At 43.0% G+C, this 22,968-nt stretch overlaps 1 protein-coding gene across 1 annotated transcript in view; it reads left to right on the forward strand.

Annotated features, from left to right (window-relative positions):
* Positions 1–22,968, forward strand: part of LOC126191465 (acidic phospholipase A2 PA4-like) — a 217,919-nt gene that overhangs the window by 181,931 nt on the left and 13,020 nt on the right. Inside the window, exon 3 of the mRNA XM_049932343.1 lies at positions 6,973–7,205. Within this exon, the coding sequence (XP_049788300.1) occupies positions 7,049–7,205 (157 nt within the window). The 5' untranslated portion in view covers positions 6,973–7,048. The remainder of the gene's footprint in view (positions 1–6,972; positions 7,206–22,968) is intronic.

Genomic DNA, 22,968 nt, shown 5'->3' on the forward strand with positions numbered 1-22,968 from the left:
GGTGTGGGGTACCGTCAGGTACCACCTAAGATCCCGACTGGTACTGAGAACTTTGACAGCACATCATGGACATCCTACGTCTTTGTGCAAAAGGGTTGTGGTGCCATTTTTCAACAACACAATACTCGTCCACGCGTGGCACGTGTCTCTATGAACTGTATGCGTGGTTTTGAGATACTCCCGTGGCTGACAAGATCCCCATATCTGTCCCCTGATAGGATACGTGCGGGACCACCTCAGGTGTCAACTCCGTCCCGGTGTCAGTACCCAGGATATTAAGGATCAACTAAAAAAGTTGTATGGCAGCTTCCCTCGGGAGAGGATACAATGGCTTTACGACACCATTCCCAGCTCAATCAGTTCATGCAACCAGGCCAGAGCGGGTGCAACATCATACTGATTAAGCGGGTTCTCACTGCCAATTTCTTTGTAAATTTGATTACTTACCCAGTTCTAAGCAAAGAAGGGAAAGCAGAAAGGTGGAAGGAGTATACAGGGTCTGTACAAGGGCGATGTTCTTGGGGACAATATTATGGAAATGGAAGAGAATTTAAATGAAGATGAAATGGGAGATATGATGCTGCGTGAAGAGTTTGACAGAGCACTGAAAGACCCAAGTCCAAACAAGGCCCCGGGAGTAAACAACATTCCATTAGAACCACTGAAAGCCTTGGGGGAGCCAGGCCTAACAAAACTCTACCATCTAGTGAGCAAGATGTATGAGACAGGCGAAATACCCTCAGACCTCAAGAAGAATATAACGATTCGAATCCCAAAGAAAGCAGGCGTTGTAGATGTGAAAATTACCGAACTATCAGTTTAATAAGCCACGGCTGCAAAATACTAACACGAATTCTTTACAGACGAATGGAGAAGCTGGTAGAAGCAGACCTCGGGGAAGATCGGTTTGGATTCCGTAGAAATGTTGGAACACGTGAGGCAATACTGACCCTACGACTTATCTTAGAAAATAGATTAAGGAAAGGCAAATCTACGTTTCTAGCATTCGTAGACTTAGAGAAAGCTTTTGACAATGTTGACTGGAATACTCTCTTTCAAATTCTGAAGGTGGCAGGGGTAAAATACAGGGAGCGAAAGGCTATTTACAATTTGCACAGAAACCAGAAGGCAGTTATAAGAGTCGAGGGACATGAAAGGGAAGCAGTGGTTGGGAAGGGAGTGAGACAGGGTTGTAGCCTATCCCCAATGTTATTCAATCTGTATATTGAGCAAGCAGTAAAATAAACAAAAGATAAATTTGGCGTAGGAATTAAAATCCACAGAGATGAAATAAAAAATTTGAGGTTCACCATTGATATTGTAATTCTGTCAGAGACAGCAAAGGACCTGGAAGAGCAGTTCAACGGAATGTACAGTGTCTTGAAAGGAGGATATAAGATGAACATAAACAAAAACAAAACTAAGATAATGGAATGCTGTCGAATTAAATCGGGTGATGCTGCAGGAATTAGATTAGGAAATGAGACGCTTAAAGTAGTAAAGGAGTTTTGCTATTTGGGGAGCAAAATAACTGATGATGGTCGAAGTAGAGAGGATATAAAATGTAGACTGGCAGGGGCAAGGAAAGCGTTTCTGAAGAAGAGAAATTTGTTAACATCGAGTATAGATTTAAGTGTCAGGAAGTCGTTTCTGAAAGTATTTGTATGGAGTGTAGCCATGTATGGAAGTGAAACGTGGACGATAAATAGTTTAGACAAGAAGAGACTAGAAGCTTTCGAAAGGTGGTGCTACAGAAGAATGCTGAAGATTAGATGGGTAGATCACATAACTAATGAGGAGGTGTAGAATAGAATTGGAGAGAAGAGAAATTTGTGGCACAACTTGACTAGAAGAAGGGATCGGTTGGTAGGGCATATTCTGAGGCATCAAGGGATCACCAGTTTGATATTGGAAGGCAGCGAGGAGGGTAAAAATCGTAGAGGGAGACCAAGAGATGAATACACTAAACAGATTCAGAAGGATGTAGGTTGCAGTAGGTACTGGGAGATGAAGAAGTTTGCACAGGATAGAGTAGCATGGAGAGCTGCATCAGACCAGTCTCTGGACTGAGTACCACAAAAACAAGAACCCTCTGAATTCATTAAGTTTCATTTAGTTTCCTCCTGCTCCTATGAATGCTTCAGTTTTTTTCAGCAGGCAGTGTATTTTTCCTTACTAAAGTACAGTATTTAAAATAAAACGGTATTTTTTAAATTCTTACAAATTTAATTTTTTTATTCAAGTTAGAGGAGAGCGTTCAGGATGATGGTGTAGAATAGTATGGGTGTAAGCGGGAAGAGGAGGGGGTCTGGCCGGCCGGTGTGGCTGAGCGGTTCTAGGCGCTACAGTCTGGAGCCGCGCGACCGCTACGGACGCAGGTTCAATCCTGCCTCGGGCATGGATGTGTGTGATGTCCTTAGGTTAGTTAGGTTTAAGTAGTTCTAAGTTCTAGGGGACTGATAACCTCAGAAGTTAAGTCCCATAGTGCTCAGAGCCAGTTGAACCATTTGAGGGGGTCTGGCTGTGACAAATGATGCGTGGTCGACGTTTTGTTGACTCGGGAATGGGGTGTGGGCAGGTGTGTAGGTGGGAGAGAGGGCCTTACTTTACGTATAAGTACTTGCCCATGGTGCCTGTGACGGTAGTTACACCTCTGTACTGAACGCTCAAACCATGGAAAAGGTCGTCTTGAGTAGCACGCCTTGTTACGAGCCGATGGCAGTGGACGTCTACATCGAAACCCACGTGAGGCGATGCATCCCATTTGGCAACGGTGCGAACCTCAAGCAAGAGGTTAAGTTGTGCCGCTGTGATTAAACAGTCATGGATCGGGGTGGCTCCTTAACACTTAAGACGTCGGAGTTCCTTCTACGACGTGTCGTCGCCTTCGTCAGGGCGAAATGCGATTGTACACACCACTCTGTACGTCTCTCTGACTCCGTAGCTCGCGAACGTATATCAGACTTCGATGCACCTCATGATGACATCCATCGAACTCAGCATTTGGCTTGAATAAAGCAATAATGCTGGTTTCTCGATGACAGTACTCATCATCCTTCACGTACATGCTATCAGCCAGACTGAGGTTAATGTTGACTAACTCGAACGGAATAATTCTTGGAAGATCGTGAGCGATGATTGTTTCATTGGTTTCAGCAGTTTGATCGACAAATCCTAACTCACTGCCAACACTACATTTTACGTCTCTGTACAACCTGACATCACTCATCATAACCTATGTCGGAAGTAAATTTCGACATTATTTTCTTAATGTGAGGATTACCTCAGTTACAGCACAATCTGTCAAAACAACTTCTCATATTTCTAGATTAATCTGCCGTATACTGGAACCATAGTGGTAACCACCTGCATGAAGTATCCACGCTGTATGTAATTTATCTGAAATTGAGAAGGAAATGCTCGACAACGATCGTGACTTACACAAATAATACTCTTCCATCACATTTGACTCAAATAAAGAAAGAGTTGTACGACGTTGTTGTCTAGAAGACACCGAGGGCTAGGTTCAGCCGCCTGACCGGGAAAGTTTTCCTTCCTCCGCGCACAACGCCTCCATTCCTTCCGGTGTGTCAGAGTTGTGTCTTAAGTTTATGTGTTGACTCTTGTTGACTTTAATGGATGTGTGTGCAGTGCGTTGAAATGATGATGATGAGAGAAGGGAGAGCGTGAAATCTGGTGCCAGCACATAGCCTATTCCTCTTGAACAGCACCGATGGGACAGCCTCGAGCTTAATGTCGCCATTCGACAGACGTTACACCATCACAGTGTCACACGCATTCACTCCATGAGATACTGTGAAGTTAGTTAGTTCGTTATTTAATTTCACGTTCCACGGATCATTTGTACAATTGATCTTAATTGTGTGGAACGAGTCATTTGACATTCATATGATATATCCATACATAGTACAAAAGTGTATGTATAGTATGTGTGTATGTATGTTCTACATCTAACCCTAAACCACTGGACCGATTTCAACCAAACTTGGTACACAAATCTCTTACTGTTTGGAAAGAACCACTATGGGGGAAGAACAACTTACCTCTCAGAGAGGTACAAACGTGGCTCAACTGAGTTGATTTAGAAGTTCAATACAGTGTTTTTTTTCACTTTAAATTGTCATTTATAAGGACACGAAAAATTTACTAAGTTACCACTCTAAGGGCGACGATGACCTTGCTGTTTAGCGCCCTCCGCCATAAATCATCATCATCGTCGTTATTATTTCCCTGCCATGTGTTTCATTGGTCATTGGTGTTGCGCCTCTAGATGTGCAGAACTAAGTGTACTGTCCTTTTGGAATTTAAAGCCATGCCATTTGCAGAAAACTAATCAATAATACAGGATGGTTATATTTAAACGTTCGCTACTTGAGTCAGTACAGACGGAAAACTGTTTGCCTCATGGGTACCCAACTTGACAGGAATGATGGTCAGACTGCCCTGCAGGATTTGCGTTGTTAGCAGTGTGAGTCACTTGCCATTAGGCGGCGGTAATGGTGCGGCGACGCAGAGTTGAAACACAAGCAGTGTGCATTATTGCATTGTATTTGCGGGCAATGGATACAAGTGTGGACAAAAAAAGGCCTCAGTCGTAAACCTGTTTTGTCAAATTAACAGCAGTAGTGCTGCTGTTCTTCGCGACTTCCAACGCATGAAAGGAATACGGAGAGGTCTTCTTTCTGCACCGGGTTGAACAACAGGATTCGGAAGGTCGAATTAACTGGCGATTTTGGAACTGCTCCTGGGAGAGGCCGAACCATTTGCGCCACAGATTGTAGAAGTTACTGTTTCCATGGCTGAGAATGCTGGGCGCAAAGTGCAATCTTCAAGCAGTGCTCGAACTTTGTCACGACAGCTGACCGTTGTTTCGGGCAGCAGTAGAACCATCTGTAGTGCGGATCCAGGCTATCTCGGATGCAGTTGGTCGTCACACTGAGCAACGTTTGTAACCTGGAACTTAAACATGGTATGCAATTAACAAATGTTACCCTCTCTCGTCAATTTTTTTTTCGTTATTTCTCTTGCGCATGTCCTTACAAATGCTTGTCGTATGTATGTTTCGATTGGTTACAGTTCTAGTGTCATCTGCAAAAAGAACTTCATTCCACTTCTTGTATCACGAGGATCATTCAATAATTAAAAAGACAATTTGGTCGGGGGAAAAAAACTGTTAGTAGGGAAAGTTTGGTACTTTCATGGTTTTAAGTTGGCATCACTGGGATGAGCCCTGATCAGCTGATGTATCAACATTGTTTTGTTTATAACCGCTTGAAACATCCACATTAGTTGAACGTTCTGTTATTCGTTTTTTACTTGCTCAAGACGAGAAACCAGTGAATATATACTGTAGAATGCCTAACGTTTATGGTGAATGTCGCATGAATAGTGCACATTTTTAGAAGTGGGTAGAGCAGGTCAAAAATGGTCGCGACTCAGTGACTGACGAACACCGTTCTGGCCGACCAGTTGTAGTTTCAACTCCCTCACTTGAGAGTCGAATTGATGACATTATTCGTGCCGACCGCCATGTGACTGTGCAAATGATAGTTGATAAGGTTCAAGTTAGTACTGGTACAGTTCATAACATTATCTGTAACAAGCCGAAGTACCCCAAAACATGTGCAAGATGGGACCCAAAGGAGTTGACATGGCTACCCAAGGAAACAAGGTTGAGAGTGTGCACAGAGCTAAAGGAACGTTATGAAAGAGAAGGTGAACACTTCCTCAACAAAATTTTAACTTGTGATGAAACTTGGGTTCACTATTATGAGCCAGAATCAAAAAGACAAACTATAGAGTGGAAGCACACCAACTCACCTGTCAAGAAAAAAATTCAAAACCCAAGCACCAGCAGGAAAAGTCATGTTGACGGTGTTTTGGGATGCTGAAGGTCCATTTTTTTTGTGGTTATCTCGAAGAGCAGAGTACAATGAACAGCCATTACTACTCGGATATGCTATTAAACAAGGTGAGGCCAGCTATGAGAGAGAGACGTCGTGGATATCAGAGGAGAGGGGTGATTCTCCAGCACGACAACGCACGTCCTCATATTGCTCAACTAACCCGTGAAACCATCGACAATATGGGCTGGGAAGTACTGCCTCATCCCCCTTACATTCCTGATTTAGCACCTAGTGATTTCCAATTGTTTGGTGCACTGCAGGAGGCTTTACGTGGAAAGAGGTTCCAAGACAACGAGGACGTGAAAAAGTTTGTGGGAAATTGGCTCAAAGATCAAGATGAAGAGTTCTTTGCAGCCGGAATAAAAAAGCTTGTAACTCGTTGGAATAAGTGCATAAATGTTCAAGGGGATTATGTTGTAAAGTAGAAAAAATATTGTTTTTTTCTCCAGACCAATTTGTGTCTCTAATTATTGAATGACCCTCGTAGATGGAAGGTCTTTTATATATATGAGAAACAACAGAGAACAGAAGATTGAGTGATTTGGATTTTAACCCAGTACATCGGTGCTAAAAGCTGATTGATGATTCGTAACTTTACCATTTTACACCATCACATCTCGTCTCCTTGCCGACCAAATACTAGCTCTGAAAATTTCTTCCACCACCAAGATTCGTGAGGGCGTGCGCTAGTGACACCAGCTACGAAACTGTGTCACGTGACTCCATGTACTATGTACATTAGAAGTATGTTTTAACGTTATTCATACTAAGACTGACCCCAATTACCTTATGAACTCATCACACAACTTTTTAGATTAATGGTTAATCTGGTATGTACCGCAATCAAAGATCTATATGAATCATCCACTTTGAATGTAATCTATGTGAAGCTGAGACAGAAGGTTCGTTACCAGTCATCGTTTAGGTAAATAACGCTCTTTCGACACATATGACTGATTGCTGTCATTATAATACAACTTGTGAAACTTAATCACACAGTTTTTTATGCAAGAATGGCGCTAAGGTTTACTTTTACTGTTTACAGCAGGCCAATTGATGCAAAGGGAGCGCTAGCGTCGCTTTCTGAACTGGCTGTTCCTGAAGAAGTGAGATTCTGGGAGATGAAACAGTTGATGAACGAATGTGAGACGTTGCCGCCACCGCCACAAGCAGCGTTAAACGGATCTCTGAAAGCTCTATCACTGTCACCGGAGTCCGAGGCGACAGGGCGAAGCATCTCCAAGGCTACTCACACACTCCTCAGCGGCGTCGTACCAGGTAACGAACAGCGACGATGGGATTAGAGAGTGTAGGTATCATCCTCTCAACTCACACTGCGATCATCGCAGGTGTGACCTAGAAATAGGCTCAACGGATGTAAAACGAAATTTCAGTGCTGAAACCAAAATGTGTTAGATTATGCCATAGTCATGGTTCTATTTTTAAACTCTAATATTTATTAGATCATTGCCATAAATCATCTTCAATTGTTTAACAGTAACGCCTGGATAAAATTGCTCTCTAGACTTTTTCTTTTCTTGCATTGGCATTTTCAGCATGTTGCTACTGCCTATTTTTAAAGCCATACATACGCTTTCCATTTGGTCAATGTCTTGATCTTTTCCTGTTTTTAGAATGCAGCAGAGAACTTCTTGGGTCCATTTATCATCCATTCGCCTGGCTAAATGTCCCCCATCTTCATTTCATTTTCACTGTGGTCATAATTACGACTTCCACTCTCCTTCGTTCCTTGATTCATTTGGATTTTCCTGTCTCTCCTATTTGTTCCCAACATGCTGCTTCCCATTGCTCATGGAACAGCCTCAGTTTTTGAACTGTCCAGCCTGACAGAGTGGCCGAGCCGTTCTAGGCGCTTCAGTCTGGAACCGCGCGACCGCTACGGTCGCTGGTTCGAATACTGCCTCGGACATGGATGTGTGTGATGCACTTAGGTTAGTTAGGTTTAAGTAGTTCTAAGTTCTAGGGGACTGATGACCTCAGATGTTATGACCCATAGTGCTCAGAGCTATTTTTTGAACTGTCCTTGTCTCACAGGCAGGAGTCAAAACTACTAATAAAAAAGGACTGTAAATTTCCAGTTCTTCGCGAATCAGTAACTTAGTTTTCAAAATTCTATTTTGATTATCAAAATCACTCCAGGCGTTTTCTCGTATATTTATTAATTTTTTAATTTAATTTATTGGCCTTTAGCTTACACTATACTGCCAGATTGTGCTCACACAAAATATACAAATATCGACAGAAAATTAGCGTTAGAATATCTGTTTGCATACTTGCACAGCTTGTAGACGGAAATCAATGTAAAATCAAATTTAATAGAAAACTTTTGTACAGGCAATTGTCAGCGAAATGTTGGTCTTACATGCATATGAATATGACAACTGAGAACCCCTACATAGAGCCGAAAAGTCTATGATTCGGTGTTGTAAACAAACGCATATTGGCAAGCTTTAAAAGTTTTAGTAAAAGAGTCGTAGTGCTTCCCTGTAGGCCGGGTATCCAAAGGAAAGGTAACGTGCATCCTCTTTTTCTGCACAAGAGCAGAATGGTGTCTATGATGTGCAGCCTGTGAAGACGTTTACGGAAACATCCGTAGTTAAATTTGAGGCTGGTTATTAGACAGGCGAGGTGTCGAGGCACTGAATTTGTATGAGATTTTGTGGAGTAGGTGACAGACTAATCAAATGTTGTGTACGTCTTGCCTTTTTGTCTTGTTGTTTCCTCCTGTTCCAAATGACAGTCTTCTATCGTGCGTATGTGTACGACATACTGGTAATCTGTACTTGGGATTGCAGTGCAGGTAGTATGCCGTGGCCCAGGCAGTTTCTTTGCCTAAGCAGTCGACAGCCAGGTGCGGTTCGAGAACATTTTCCCAAACAAACGACTTGGCACCTCCTCCTCTTCGTCCTCCTCTCCCTCGTACACTTTCACCTTTGTCAGTTTTCGCTATTTTTGATAAGCACTGTATACAAATTTTTCACTTGGGCGCCCCTCTCAGCTTGGCGCCCCAAGCAGCCGCTGCTAATTGTGACACGTCCTCTATAGAAATCTTACAGTTGTTTGCCTCTCGTGCCCCAAGCGGCGGCTTGTGTTGCTTGGGCCTAGAACGGGCCCATTCAACAGCTCCACTGCCAAAGATCCCAGTGTTTCCACCCGAGAGAAACTAATGTAATGGCGTTTTTCATGCGTCGATTCCAATATTTCGGTAAACCTGAATTTCGGAGAGGTGCTAAAATTTTTAAATACTGCTAGAGCAGATAATCAGATGCTGTCATCCATCCAGGCTGAAGTGCTTCCAGTATAGCAACAATTTCCGCAGCCATGATACTCGACCTTGCTGGTAATTTGAATAGCCCAAGCTCCCGCAAATACGGTATGCAATACGCACTTCCGACAGGGTCACTGATTTCGGAGCCGTCAACATGGATATTTGTTGCCTCCGGATACTGTCTTAAAAACTGTTCCCAAATTTTACTGTTGTTGTGAGCCTCATGCTCATACGTAATGTCAGTTATTACGTTCATCTCAGACAGTGGGAATAGGATGATAGAACTATGGACTCTACATGCTCTAATGATCTTCCCTGAATTCCCCTGAGTATTTAAATACACTTGTACTACTGCAGGAAGAGTTCTAATGATCAGGAAGTGTCCAGTTAAGCACTGTACGGTTTGGTTTGAGGCGACAGATTTCAGGTTGTTGGATGCATATTGATTCCTTTTAAGAAGCAATTTGGCGCAGAGATACCGGCGGCGAAGATGGATAATAGAGATATGTGCTTGAACCAAGAGTGCACTGGTAGGCGGGGAGCATATTTCTGCCAAACAAGCACTTTACATTGGAGTTTATTAATTCTGTTGAGGCAGCTGTCAGTTGCAGATACATAATAATCACTCACATAATCAATATCTGGACTACCAACGTGCAGTAAGTAATCTGTTAGTGCCGTGCCGACCTCCAAGTGTCGCCGCCACGTATTCTGTGTGCGCCTTTCGTATCAGCTTATGGCCGATGAAGAATCCGAGGTATTTGACACTTTCTTCGAAGTTAAGAGGTACGGACCCAGTGCTATTACCACTGGCAGATTCGTTCTGTGCCTCGAAAACAATGTTGCATTTGATTCAGCTGTGGATGTAACCAGCCTGTTTCTTGTGAGCCAGTGTTGGAGCGCGGACATTGCGGCTGGAATTTGTGACTTGCAGTCTTCTTGGGATGTACTTTCCACGTAAACATATACATCGTCTGCATATTGCGAATCTTTCACCTTCACCAGGAGTACCTTATGAAGGGCAATAGTGTAGATATTAAACAGACGAGGGACCAAAACAGATCCTTGTGGCAACTCCACACTTGTAGTTCTTAGTCCTATCGCTCGTCCGTCACGTACGACCTGTAGTAACCAGTCAGAGAGAAAAGACAAAAAATGTTCTTTGTGTGGGCTAGGCATTGTTCGATTACTTTTGTACCTAGCGATGGGAGCACTACATCACCGTAGGTGCTGCTTAGGTCCAGAAAAAAATTGGTAGATACGTGTTTTGGATTAAAAAAAAAAGCTGTATGTTACAAACCAGATGCATGAGAAGACTTTCAATAGCTTTCTGCTTGCGAAATCCGCCTGATTACTAGGGAATAGGTCATGGTATTCAAACCACCATTTTAACTAGAATTTTACCATTCTTTCCAACACTTGATAGGCACATTGTAGTAATGATGGTTGGTACGACGCCACCGAGTCAGGGTTCTTCCCTGGTTTGAGCTCAGGTATGTCCTGCCTATCTTTAGGGGCTCCATGTTGTAATGTTCAGAGCACATTTTATTGTAAAAACGGAGTAGGTATTGTTCTTCATATGGCAGAACTGACAGCACATTGCAATGGATATTATCTAGGGCAGGAGTAGTATTTTTACCGGAGGAGAAATCTCTCTGCAGCTCGACTGCTGAGAATGGCTGTAGAGGAGGATGACTGTCTTTGGGATTTGGATCTTCTGTGCTAGGCGGGTGTTTCACGAAGGGAGATGATTTCTTATGTAACATTTGTTCCATAACGCAACTCGTAGGCAGTGAATTGTAAAGACAAAGTATCGAGGGTTTCTAGAAGCTCTTCATCTTTTAGCACACACTTGACCTTGTAGTGTCCTTAGATAGAGCATTTCAAAGGTTTTTCCAACTTGTCCTTTTCTTATTTTTCAAAAACCTCTTGGTTTCCGCTTGTATTTTTGCAGGCTGATGTGGTTTTGTTGGGATTATGGCTCTTACATTTCCTAAATGCTTCCTCGCGTTCGTTCACTTTCAGTATCCCACAACACAGGACTGGCTCTGTTTATAATCCAAAGCGGCTTCTACTGAGGAACAGCCTCTACAATGGCTTCAGTAATGCACAGTGTTGGTTTGAAATGGCTGGAAACTAGATCTTCAGATGTCTCTAATTGTGGGAGACAGCGCATGGCCAAAGTATTGTAACAGGGATGTCATACCAGCGCCTGATAGGAGCTTGTCAGATGGCTTGTAGTTAGCCAGTCCGGTATATTAAGGTCGAATTCTGAGGTTCACGTAGATACTGCTGCGGCTTGTATGTCTTGGTTGTTGCAGCTACATTCAAGAACATCGTAAGACGTATTTTTATCACAAGCATAGCTACCCCTCCTCATCCATCGTCTGTCGCATCTAATGATGTCACAGTCGGCAAGTGGAAAACCCCCGTAGTCTTAACGCTTGAGCCTGGTTTCTAAGACAATTTTCTTGGAGTCTGAGAGGGCAATGCACTGAAAATAAACAATATTAAAAAAGGACAGTCAGCATTTTGGCGAAAATGCGTTACCGTACACTCATCTCAAAATTACAGTCCTCAGTGGCCTCTGCTGCATACTCATTTATAACATCATAGCAATTGCGACTGCTTTTTACTTAATTTAAACCTGCAAGCAACAATTCAAAGTCTCTTGTATTACAGGATTTTTTTTTAATTTCTCCCATGTTTCAGTGACATCTTAATATTCCAAAATTTAAATGCCTTTTCATTATAATTCGTTATTTCTTCACAAATTCGGTATTTTACGTAACTTAATCTCCATTAATTTTGGGTCCCAAATTCGTTCACATTTATGTAATATTTATTTACACTCCTGGAAATGGAAAAAAGAACACATTGACACCGGTGTGTCAGACCCACCATACTTGCTCCGGACACTGCGAGAGGGCTGTACAAGCAATGATCACACGCACGGCACAGCGGACACACCAGGAACCGCGGTGTTGGCCGTCGAATGGCGCTAGCTGCGCAGCATTTGTGCACCGCCGCCGTCAGTGTCAGCCAGTTTGCCGTGGCATACGGAGCTCCATCGCAGTCTTTAACACTGGTAGCATGCCGCGACAGCGTGGACGTGAACCGTATGTGCAGTTGACGGACTTTGAGCGAGGGCGTATAGTGGGCATGCGGGAGGCCGGGTGGACGTACCGCCGAATTGCTCAACACGTGGGGCGTGAGGTCTCCACAGTACATCGATGTTGTCGCCAGTGGTCGGCGGAAGGTGCACGTGCCCGTCGACCTGGGACCGGACCGCAGCGACGCACGGATGCACGCCAAGACCGTAGGATCCTACGCAGTGCCGTAGGGGACCGCACCGCCACTTCCCAGCAAATTAGGGACACTGTTGCTCCTGGGGTATCGGCGAGGACCATTCGCAACCGTCTCCATGAAGCTGGGCTATGGTCCCGCACACCGTTAGGCCGTCTTCCGCTCACGCCCCAACATCGTGCAGCCCGCCTCCAGTGTTGTCGCGACAGGCGTGAATGGAGGGACGAATGGAGACGTGTCGTCTTCAGCGATGAGAGTCGCTTCTGCCTTGGTGCCAATGATGGTCGTATGCGTGTTTGGCGCCGTGCAGGTGAGCGCCACAATCAGGACTGCATACGACCGAGGCACACAGGGCCAACACCCGGCATCATGGTGTGGGGAGCGATCTCCTACACTGGCCGTACACCACTGGTGATCGTCGAGGGGGCACTGAATAGTGCACGGTACATCCAAACCGTCATCGAACCCATCGTTCTACCATTCCTAGACCGGCAAGGGAACTTGCTGTTCCAACAGGACAATGCACGTCCGCATGTATCCCGTGCCACCCAACGTGCTCTAGAAGGTGTAAGTCAACTACTCTGGCCAGCAAGATCTCCGGATCTGTCCCCCATTGAGCATGTTTGCGACTGGATGAAGCGTCGTCTCACGCGGTCTGCACGTCCAACTGAGTCGCCAGGTGGAAATGGCATGGCAAGCCGTTCCACAGGACTACATCCAGCATCTCTACGATCGTCTCCATGGGAGAATAGCAGCCTGCATTGCTGCGAAAGGTGGATATACACTGTACTAGTGCCGACATTGTGCATGCTCTGTTGCCTGTGTCTATGTGCCTGTGGTTCTGTCAGTGTGATCATGTGGTGTATCCGACCCCAGGAATGTGTCAATAAAGTTTCCCCTTCCTGGGACAATGAATTCACGGTGTTCTTATTTCAATTTCCAGGAGTGTAGTTGCTTATCTCTATTAATTCATTAGCTTCACTCGTCAATATTTGTTTTTATTGTATGCGAAACTTATGCTACCAAACAATTGTTTGTATGTTATTAGTATAGCGTTATTGACATATAATTCCATAGTTTCGTGTTATATTTAACTGATAGTGTTCACATCATTCAGCTGTAGTCAAGGTTACTGCATACAATTGCAAAATCAATAATTTTCTCTGCAAACAAAACGCAGAAAGCAATAAACAGTATTACGTATGTGTGGATATCATACCGTTCGTAATTTCCTATTGTCATTTACATCTAGGGTTGCCATATCTAGCTGGGACCTCGTCGGAACACTCTGAGATGGGGGTGTAGAAATGCAGTAAAAATGTATTTATTATAATTACTTTTTATTTAGAACATAGTTGCACGGAACTTGTTGCGGAACAAGTAGTTGGTACACCATATTTTTCGGACAGCAAGTCTTTTTTTCCCTTTACATATTTGTAAAACTCCATGCAAATCAGCTTGTAGCTAAACTAGCACTGTAAGATTGATTTCACAGTCCCTGTCAGCAGTCGATTTCTGTAATCAGTCCACTGGGCCGACATCAGCAAAAATACTCTTTCCATAGTGGCGTTGAGTGTGAGAATAGAAAAAAAAATACTTACATAATTTTAGCAGTTGGCATTTGTGTTCAGGATTTTCGGTTTCCTTAAGAAAATAAATCCACCTTTCCTCGACGAACTGTTTAGACTTCCATTCTTCAGAGTCACACTTAGTTTCTAAAAAGCTCTTCAGATACATATATTCCAGAAAACAATTGTCGCCTGAAATCTTCACACCACTTATAGTCAGGTATATAACAGTGTTTTCAATCATCAGCCAATCTGGAGTTTGAGATAGCGTCATCCAATCAAATACTTGATATTTATTAAGAGAAATAGCCCATTTCCCTAAGTAATCAAATGGTTTAGAAAGCCCATCATCTCTTCCTCAAATTTCGAAATCAAATTAATTATTTCTTGAGTATGGTGCTCATTCTTCAATTTGTTCAAATTCATCTTGATTTGCACGCCAATAAAATTGGCATTCTTCCTTTCATTTAGACATCTTTGAGCGCCTTTCATTTATTTTTTTTTTTTTTTTCTAAACAGAACCAAGTTTGACTGCAGGAACGTAAAATAAATTTCAGTGATCGGACCACCGAAAAAAATCTAAAATTGTTCTAGGTGACCCGTGTTTGGCGTCAAAAAATTGTTTTATGGAATCGAAACTTAAGAATTCTCTAAACTGCGCGAATTAACGACAACCATCTTGTTTTCGAGTGAGAAAAGAGTCTGATGATTTACATCAACATACAAGCAGAACTCTTTCAGCTTCTGTGTCCTCGCAGTATAGACTGAAAAATAATTAAATATTTTCATGAGATTATTTCAATGTCGACAGTTAAGATTCCAGCAGCGCTTTATATTGTATTGTGGAGAAATCGGCAGGACATCTAATTCCTTCTACATTGTTTCCTTGTTCTTTGATTTGGTGAATCACATTCCGCTGGCGGCGTCGATAAAGCCCTCCGAAGTTGGTACTGGTATTGTCTTCGCAAAAAGTGAGTAATTTATCTAATGGAATTTTCAGTTGTCTCCATGTCTCTAGACAAAACTTTGCAATTGTGACCGATGTTTCGTTGTTCAGTGAATCAAACTTCAAAAGCTTCTGTTGGATTTCATCAGTTTTAGTAAAGGAAACAACTTTTCAGCCTTGTGGTTCGATGCATCGGTGCCTATGCCATAAAATGAAATTTCATGCAATTGTTTTATGCATTCGGACACGGAGTGTGGCGGACAATATTTTTAACAATTGCAGTAGCTTCCGTCTTGGCTATAGACTGCTTTGCGGCGACTTTGGTGTCAGGATACATTGTAGCAGTCAGATTTACGGTACAGTTACGAGAACTGAAGATGCTTTACAACTTTATAAGCTGTTGTTAATTCTACAGCAGCAACGAGCAGTTCCTACTGGCTATCTTCTTTAATCACGTATAAATAGGCTTTTTATGTCGAAGCTACTGTGAATCCATTTGTATGATTCTTCGTAGTAACGTAATGCGTCACATCTGCCTTACCTCCTTGAAACAACTACAAATCTTACACAACGCTTCCTGATCGGTACATTCTTTCTTGACAAAAGATCACTCGTTTGTGCAATCATCCGAAAAGTGACATTCTCTCTTTCCATCCTTAGACTTTTTAGTACGCTATGATAACGCAAGTTTATTAGATGGTAAACAGTCGACTGTAACACTTTATAGTCATCGAAGTACACATCACTACACGCTTGAAGCCCTATACCTGCAGTAAACACTTCAGACATTACCAACTTGCACTTGTTGTTCGTATTACGCTTAGAAAGAATCGTCTTAACAGATCGCTATTCAAATGGGAACTTTACGATTCTTCCGCGTGGCGCTGCTTGAATTGTTCCAGCCCCTTACTACTAGAGAAGTCTGGTATTTTCTCGAATGATGGCACTAAATCTAGAAGGTGGTTGTATTGTAGATAGCCGGCCGGAGTGGCCGTGCTGTTCTAGGCGCTACAGTCTGGAACCGCGTGACCGCTACGACCGCAGGTTCGAATCCTGCCTCGGGCATGGATGTGTGTGATGTCCTTAGGTTAGTTAGGTTTAAGTAGTTCTAAGTTCTAGGGGACTGATGACCACAGCAGTTAAGTCCCATAGTGCTCAGAGCCTTTTGAACCATTTTTTGTATTGTAGATAGAGTGAATGTAACCAGCAATGCCATCTGTGAGACGACCATGTCAACATACACTTGTTGACATAAATAAAACTAACTGAGGCTGGATTTAGATGTAGCGCTAACAGATGACGCTACTTTAGTACTTGATCCAACCTCGTAACAGTATTTTGCAAAATCGGGACAATAAAGCAGATCACTGTCCTAGCTGTAAATGACTGATCATTGTCATTTTCTTCATCGTAGATATCGGGACTCACTGTGGAAATATTGTAAGGTTATTTTAGAACTCTTACACTACACCTGGAATAACGAATTAAGAAATAGCGTTTGTTCCCGAGGTAGTGCATCAAATTATGTAAAGCGATTAAGAGGAATATCTCTATTCATAGTCATTGCCACGGCAGCTGACTCACTAATATGCTGACATACTGTGAAGAAGTTAACAGAAAAATATTTCCAGATAATCAAACAAACAAAGCATCTAAAGCGTGTAGCAGATTCCGATACATTCTATTACTTCTTGGGCAGAGGTTAGTAGATCATAATAGTAAGATAGCGCAAAGAACAAACAAAAATATCTCTGCTTTTCTCTTACCTTGAGGCAATATTCCACCATCTCAGTTTTGTTTTTAGAATTACTTGCGGAGATGAAACAGAATACGCCGGCTGACCGGGCTTTCGTCACGTTGGCCAAAGTGGCAGCCGAGCAGCAAAGATGCGTGATCGTACCAGAACCGCTTACGACTGGCCCAAGTTAGCTGCGTCACATATCCATCGGCGTGCATACATGCAGATCGGCAAAATTCTGGCAACATGTGCCGCGCAGGGGCGCGAATTGGCAAAAAGCAACGGCAGTGCGAACTGAATCGCCGTACAGTACAGACGCGTTCTTCGAGAGCCTATAACTTCAATCCGCGGACCGCGTGGGTCGAGCTTGTAACGTAGCTCCTCACAGACGCGTACGGAAGTTGGTATGGCGCTCTCTGTTCGCTTCCGCCTTCGCTTCGTCGCCTTTACGAAATACACGGTGCCCTGCGATCGCGACAAAAAGGTTCGTTTCGTTCCGGACGCGCGTCCACTGTTGTGCTCACGTTACCGGACGGTGCAGTCGTCACCCTCCGGAATCGGTGTTCGAATGGAACTATTATGCAAACACAATTACCGCGATCGCCGGCTAATGGACATTGCGATCTGAGTTCGTTTTTGTCTCTAGTTCATTTACTCATTTGGCAGAATAAATACATTTTCGGCAAGTATGGTTAATAATTCTCGTTGCTATACCATCACGATAGTCTACATCCTGAACAAAGTGCGACAGTAAAGTCGGCTCGCTGCCCGAGTGATATTTAAGCGGCGACACCCACACGTTCCCGCTTCAAAAATAATTTTAGCACAGTCCTTTTCGTTTGTCTGTGTTTCAGTTCAAATTATAAACACATAGCCGTCACTTCTAGATAATTTTATTCACCATTGACTAATGTAACAGGGTTAATAATTCTAAAAATAAATAATTTGATACCCCAAGTAAGAAAGAAAATAAGTTTTTTAACTGTAAACACGACAACGATAGTGAAATTCCTCTGTTACACTTAACACTGGGCTACTCATTACAAAACCGGTTAGTTTCTAATAATCCATGATTGTTTTTCTCTTACAAATATTATTTTATACAAGCTTATGTCGATTAACCTCTATCAGTCAATAATTACAATTGATACCTTAGCAATTACATCTTGTCACAAAGACAGCTTACAATCAAGAGAGAGCAAGATACAAATGTCTGGTATTAAATAAAATCACACAGATGCTTCTGTACAAAGATTAATCAGTTGTCAATCGCATGTATTGATGAAACCTTCGGTGATATCATCGTTTTTAAAACTGAGCAAGGTGGTGCAGTGGTTAGCACACTGGACTCGCATTTGGGAGGACAACAGTTCAAACTCGCGTCAAGTCATCTTGATTTAGGTTTTCCTTGCTTTCTCTAAATCGCTTCAGGTAAATTCTGGGATGGTTCCTATCAAATGGCATGGCCGACATCCTTCCCTAATCCGATGGGACCCATGACCTTGCTGTTTGGCCCCCTCCCCCGAATGAACCCTTTTTAAACTTCGTAGCTACCACCTGTACATATTACAGGCCTGACATTTAGTGTCGGAACAATGCATTGCAAGTTCTTGACAGCGCTGCAAGTATGTCCTGTCGTCTGTTTGATAACATTCTCGTTACATGAAAAAATAACTGCCAATGTTTCCTTTTGTCAACTTTTCCCTACTTTTAAAGATTCTTATTCTGCTACCAAGCACACAAATATCATCATTAATAAATGGTAGAAAAACAGACACGTAAAAACATGAACTGCAGAATGCAATTCTAATTGAGTAGATGTACATACATACATCTTTACAATAATCTGTAGTGTTTTCATCTATCAGTCATAGTTCCTTAAACTGAGATGAAAGGTGCCTTGAATCGTGTGTAGTGGTCATCTGAACAAGAACCGTTTCATTGCCAGACCTGTCTTCCATAATAACAGTTCCTTCACTCACTTGCCTGAAAACTGTCACATACTTGCATGACAATCGTTAACAAATAAATACACTTCTATTTGATCTGCAAGGGCCCCTTCTGCCGTATCTTTGCAACTACCTGGAACAATGCAACAATGTAAAGGCCACTATTGTTGCAAAGTACTTGATTTGTACAAGCTACTGTATCGCAGAAGTACCCGGATCATGCTATATTAGTCGGAGGCGACTTCAGCCTACCTAGTATAGACTGGGATGTCTATGTGGTACAGACAAGCCGTCGTGTGAATTACTTTTGAACACACTATCCGAAAACTGTCTTGAGCAGCTACATTGACAGCCAACGCGTAATGGAAATATTTTAGATCTGGTAGCCATACCTCATCGACGGTGTCAGTGTTGATGTTGTCATTACGACTATGGTTACGAAAGTTAAAAGGTCGGTCAAGAAGGCTAGGAGAGTATTCTTACTAGAAAGAGCAGATAAGCAGCTGTTAGCATCCCACTTAGTAAATGAATCGACTTCATTTACTTCCGGTACGATGGACGTGGGAGAATTATGGGCCAATTTTAAACACATTGTAAATCACGCATTGGACAAGTATGTGCCGAAAAAGTGGGTTACGGCTGGAAATGACCCACCGTGGTTTAACAGCGCAATTCGGAGAATGCTCAGGAAGCAAAGGCAGTTGCACTCGCGATACAAGAAAGATCGGGAGAATGAGGACAGGCAAAAGCTAGTAGAGATTCGTGCTGCTGTAAAAAGAGCGATGCGCGAAGCATTCAACCACTACCACCGCCATACCTTAGCAAAAGATCTTGCTGAAAACCCAAGGAAATTCTGGTCTTACCCAAAATCGGTAAGCGAGTCGAAGGCTTCCATCCAGTCACTCACCGATCTACATCTACATCTACATCCATACTCCGCAAGCCACCTGACGGTGTGTGGCGGAAGGTACCTTGAGTACCTCTGTCGGTTCTCCCTTCTATTCCAGTCTTGTATTGTGCGTGGAAAGAAGGATTGTCGGTATGCCTCTGAGTGGGCTCTAATCTCTCTGATTAGATCAGTCTGACCTGGCAACGGAAGACAGCAAAACGAAAGCTGAAATTTTAAATTTAGCATTTGTGAAATCTTGCACGCAGGAAGATCGTACAAATATACCACCGTTTGAGTCTCGTACAGATTCCCATATGGAGGACATAGTGATAATCCCTGGGGTTGTGAAACAACTGAATGGGTTGAAAATAAATAAATGGCCAGGTCCTGATGGGATTCCAATTCGGTTTTACAGAGTGTACTCTACTGCATTGGCTCCTTGCTTAACTTGCATTTACCGCGAATCTCTTTCCCAACGTAAAGTCCCGAGCGACTGGAAAAAAGCGCAGGTGACGCCTGTATATCAGAAGGGTAGAATGACGGATCCTCAAAATTACAGACCAATATCCTTAACGTCGGTTTGTTGTAGGATTCTCGAACATATTCTCAGTTCGAATATAATGAATTTCCTTGAGACAGAGAAGTTGCTGTCCATGCATCAGCACGACTTTAGAAAGCATCGCTCCTGCGAAACGCAACTCGCTCTTTTTTCACATGATATCTTGCGAACCATGGATGAAGGGTATCAGACGGATGCCACATTCCTTGACTTCCGGAAAGCGTTTGACTCGGTGCCCCACTGCAGACTCCTAACTAAGGTACGAGCATATGGGATTGGTTCCCAATTATGTGAATGGCTCGAAGACTTCTTAAGTAATAGAAGCCAGTACGTTGCCCTCGATGGTGAGTGTTCATCAGAGGTGAGGGTATCATCTGGAGTGCCCCAGGGAAGTGTGGTAGGTCCGCTGTTGTTTTCTATCTACATAAATGATCTTTTGGATAGGGTGGATAGCAATGTGCGGCTGTTTGCTGATGATGCTGTGGTGTACGGGAAGGTGTCGTCGTTGAGTGACTGTAGGAGGATACAAGATGACTTGGACAGATGATTGGTGTAAAGAATGGCAGCTGATTCTAAATATAGATAAATGTAAATTAATGCAGATGAATAGGAAAAATAATCCCGTAATGTTTGAATACTCCATTAGTGGTGTAGCGCTTGACACAGTCATGTCGATTAAATACTTGGGCGTAACATTGCAGAGCGATATGAAGTGGGACAAGCATCTAATGGCAGTTGTGGGGAAGGCGGATAGTCGTCTTCGTTTCATTGGTAGAATTTTGGGAAGATGTGGTTCATCTGTAAAGGAGACCGCTTATAAAACACTAATACGACCTATTCTTGAGTACTGCTTGAGCGTTTGGGATCCCCATCAGGTCGGATTGAGGGAGGAAATAGAAGCAATTCAGAGGCTGGCTGCTAGATTTGTTACTGGTAGGTTTGATCATCACGCGAGTGTTACGGAAATGCTTCAGGAACTCGGCTGGGAGTCTCTAGAGAAAGGAGGCGTTCTTTTCGTGAATCGCTACTGAGGAAATTTAGAGAACCAGCATTTGAGGCTGACTGCAGTGAATTTTAGTGCGGCCAACTTACATTTCGCGGAAAAACTACAAAGATAAGATAAGAGAGATTAGGGCTCGTGCAGAGGCATATAGGCAGTTATTTTTCCCTCGTTCTGTTTGGGAGTGGAACAGGGAGAGAAGATGCTAGTTGTGGTACGAGGTACCCTCCGCCGCGCACCGTATGGTGGATTGTGGAGTATGTATGTAGATGTAGATGTAGTTGTTGAACAAGTACTTCCCTTACTTCTGAAACCTTGATCCACTCATTACACTGCAGAATCACATATTTCTACAATGTTTACGGAACTGTTCTGCTCTCTTAAAATGGAGGGAACTAATTTTTTGTTCAGTAAACCTGACATTAATTATGTTGTGCCTGACATTAATTGTCTGTAGTTTTTGTATCCATCTACAGATACTTAGCCTGGCATAAAAATAATTGCTGCACCTTGAATAAAACACACATATACACTGAAGTGCCAAAGGAACTGGCATAGGCTTGCGTATTCAAATACAGAGATATGTAAACAGGCAGAAGAAGGCACTGCAGTCGGCAACGCCTGTATAACTTGTATGAGTCTGAACGTGGTGTTATAGTCGGTGCACCAGCGATGGGACACAGCATCACCGAGATAGCAATGAAGTGGGGATTTTCCAGTATGACCATTTCACGAGTGTACCGTGAATATCAGGAATCCAGTAAAACATCAAATCTCTAACATCGCTGCAGCAGGAAAAAGATGCTGCAAGAACGAGACCAATGACAGCCCTAAAGAATCATTCAACGAGACTGAAGTGCAACCTTTCCGCAAATTGTTGCAGATTTCAATTCTGGGCCATCAACAAGTGTCAACGCGTGAATCATTCAAAGAAATATCATCAATATGGGAAGGCCCACTCCTGTATCCTTGATGACTGCACGACAAAGCTTTACACCTCACCTTGGCCCGTTAGCACTGACATTGGACTGTTGATGACTAGAAACATGTTCATAATTGCTACAGAGTGACTCCAGGAACACTTTTCTGAGTTTAAACACTTCTGATGGCCACTGAACTCCCCAGACATGAACATTATTGAGCATACATGGGATTCAGAGATCTCCACCTCCTTGTACTCTTACGGATTTATGGACAGCCCTGCAGGATTCATGCTGTCAGTTCCCTCCAGGACTACTTCAGACATTAGTCAAGTACATGCCATGTCATGTTGCGGCACTTCTGCGTGCTCGCAGGGGCCCTACATGATATTAGGCAGGTGTACCAGTTTCTTTGGCTCTTCAGTGTAAGTTAAAGAGTGCATCAATGGACAATAATTGTGTGAGTTAACAATTAGTAAAAAAAAATGTAACTCTGTTCTCAGGAATAGTGGTTGGCATGAGGCGTATCAACCTCTCTTTTCCTCAATGCCCAAACAACGGCCAATGTAATTTCCCCAATCACAACTCAAACTACTTTGAGGCAAAACACCACTATACTATACACTCATTTCATCACCTGCACTAAAGCATCATTAGCTAACAGTATTTGGTATTTACTCACAGAAGAGATTTACAAACAGCTGTCAAGTGGTCACATCACACAGAATTGTCTTATATGTACTTGGCATGTGTGCCACAGCTGCTAAGTAGGTAAATGTGACAGTAAAATTCCATAGTTTTTGGCCTAATCCCTACTGATCTTAGGAAAATCTGTCTCATCTAATCAAGAGAGTGTCATGGAATAAGGGCAGCTGAC

This window comes from Schistocerca cancellata, chromosome 1, assembly GCF_023864275.1.
Source record: "Schistocerca cancellata isolate TAMUIC-IGC-003103 chromosome 1, iqSchCanc2.1, whole genome shotgun sequence".
Classification (NCBI taxonomy): domain Eukaryota; kingdom Metazoa; phylum Arthropoda; class Insecta; order Orthoptera; family Acrididae; genus Schistocerca; species Schistocerca cancellata.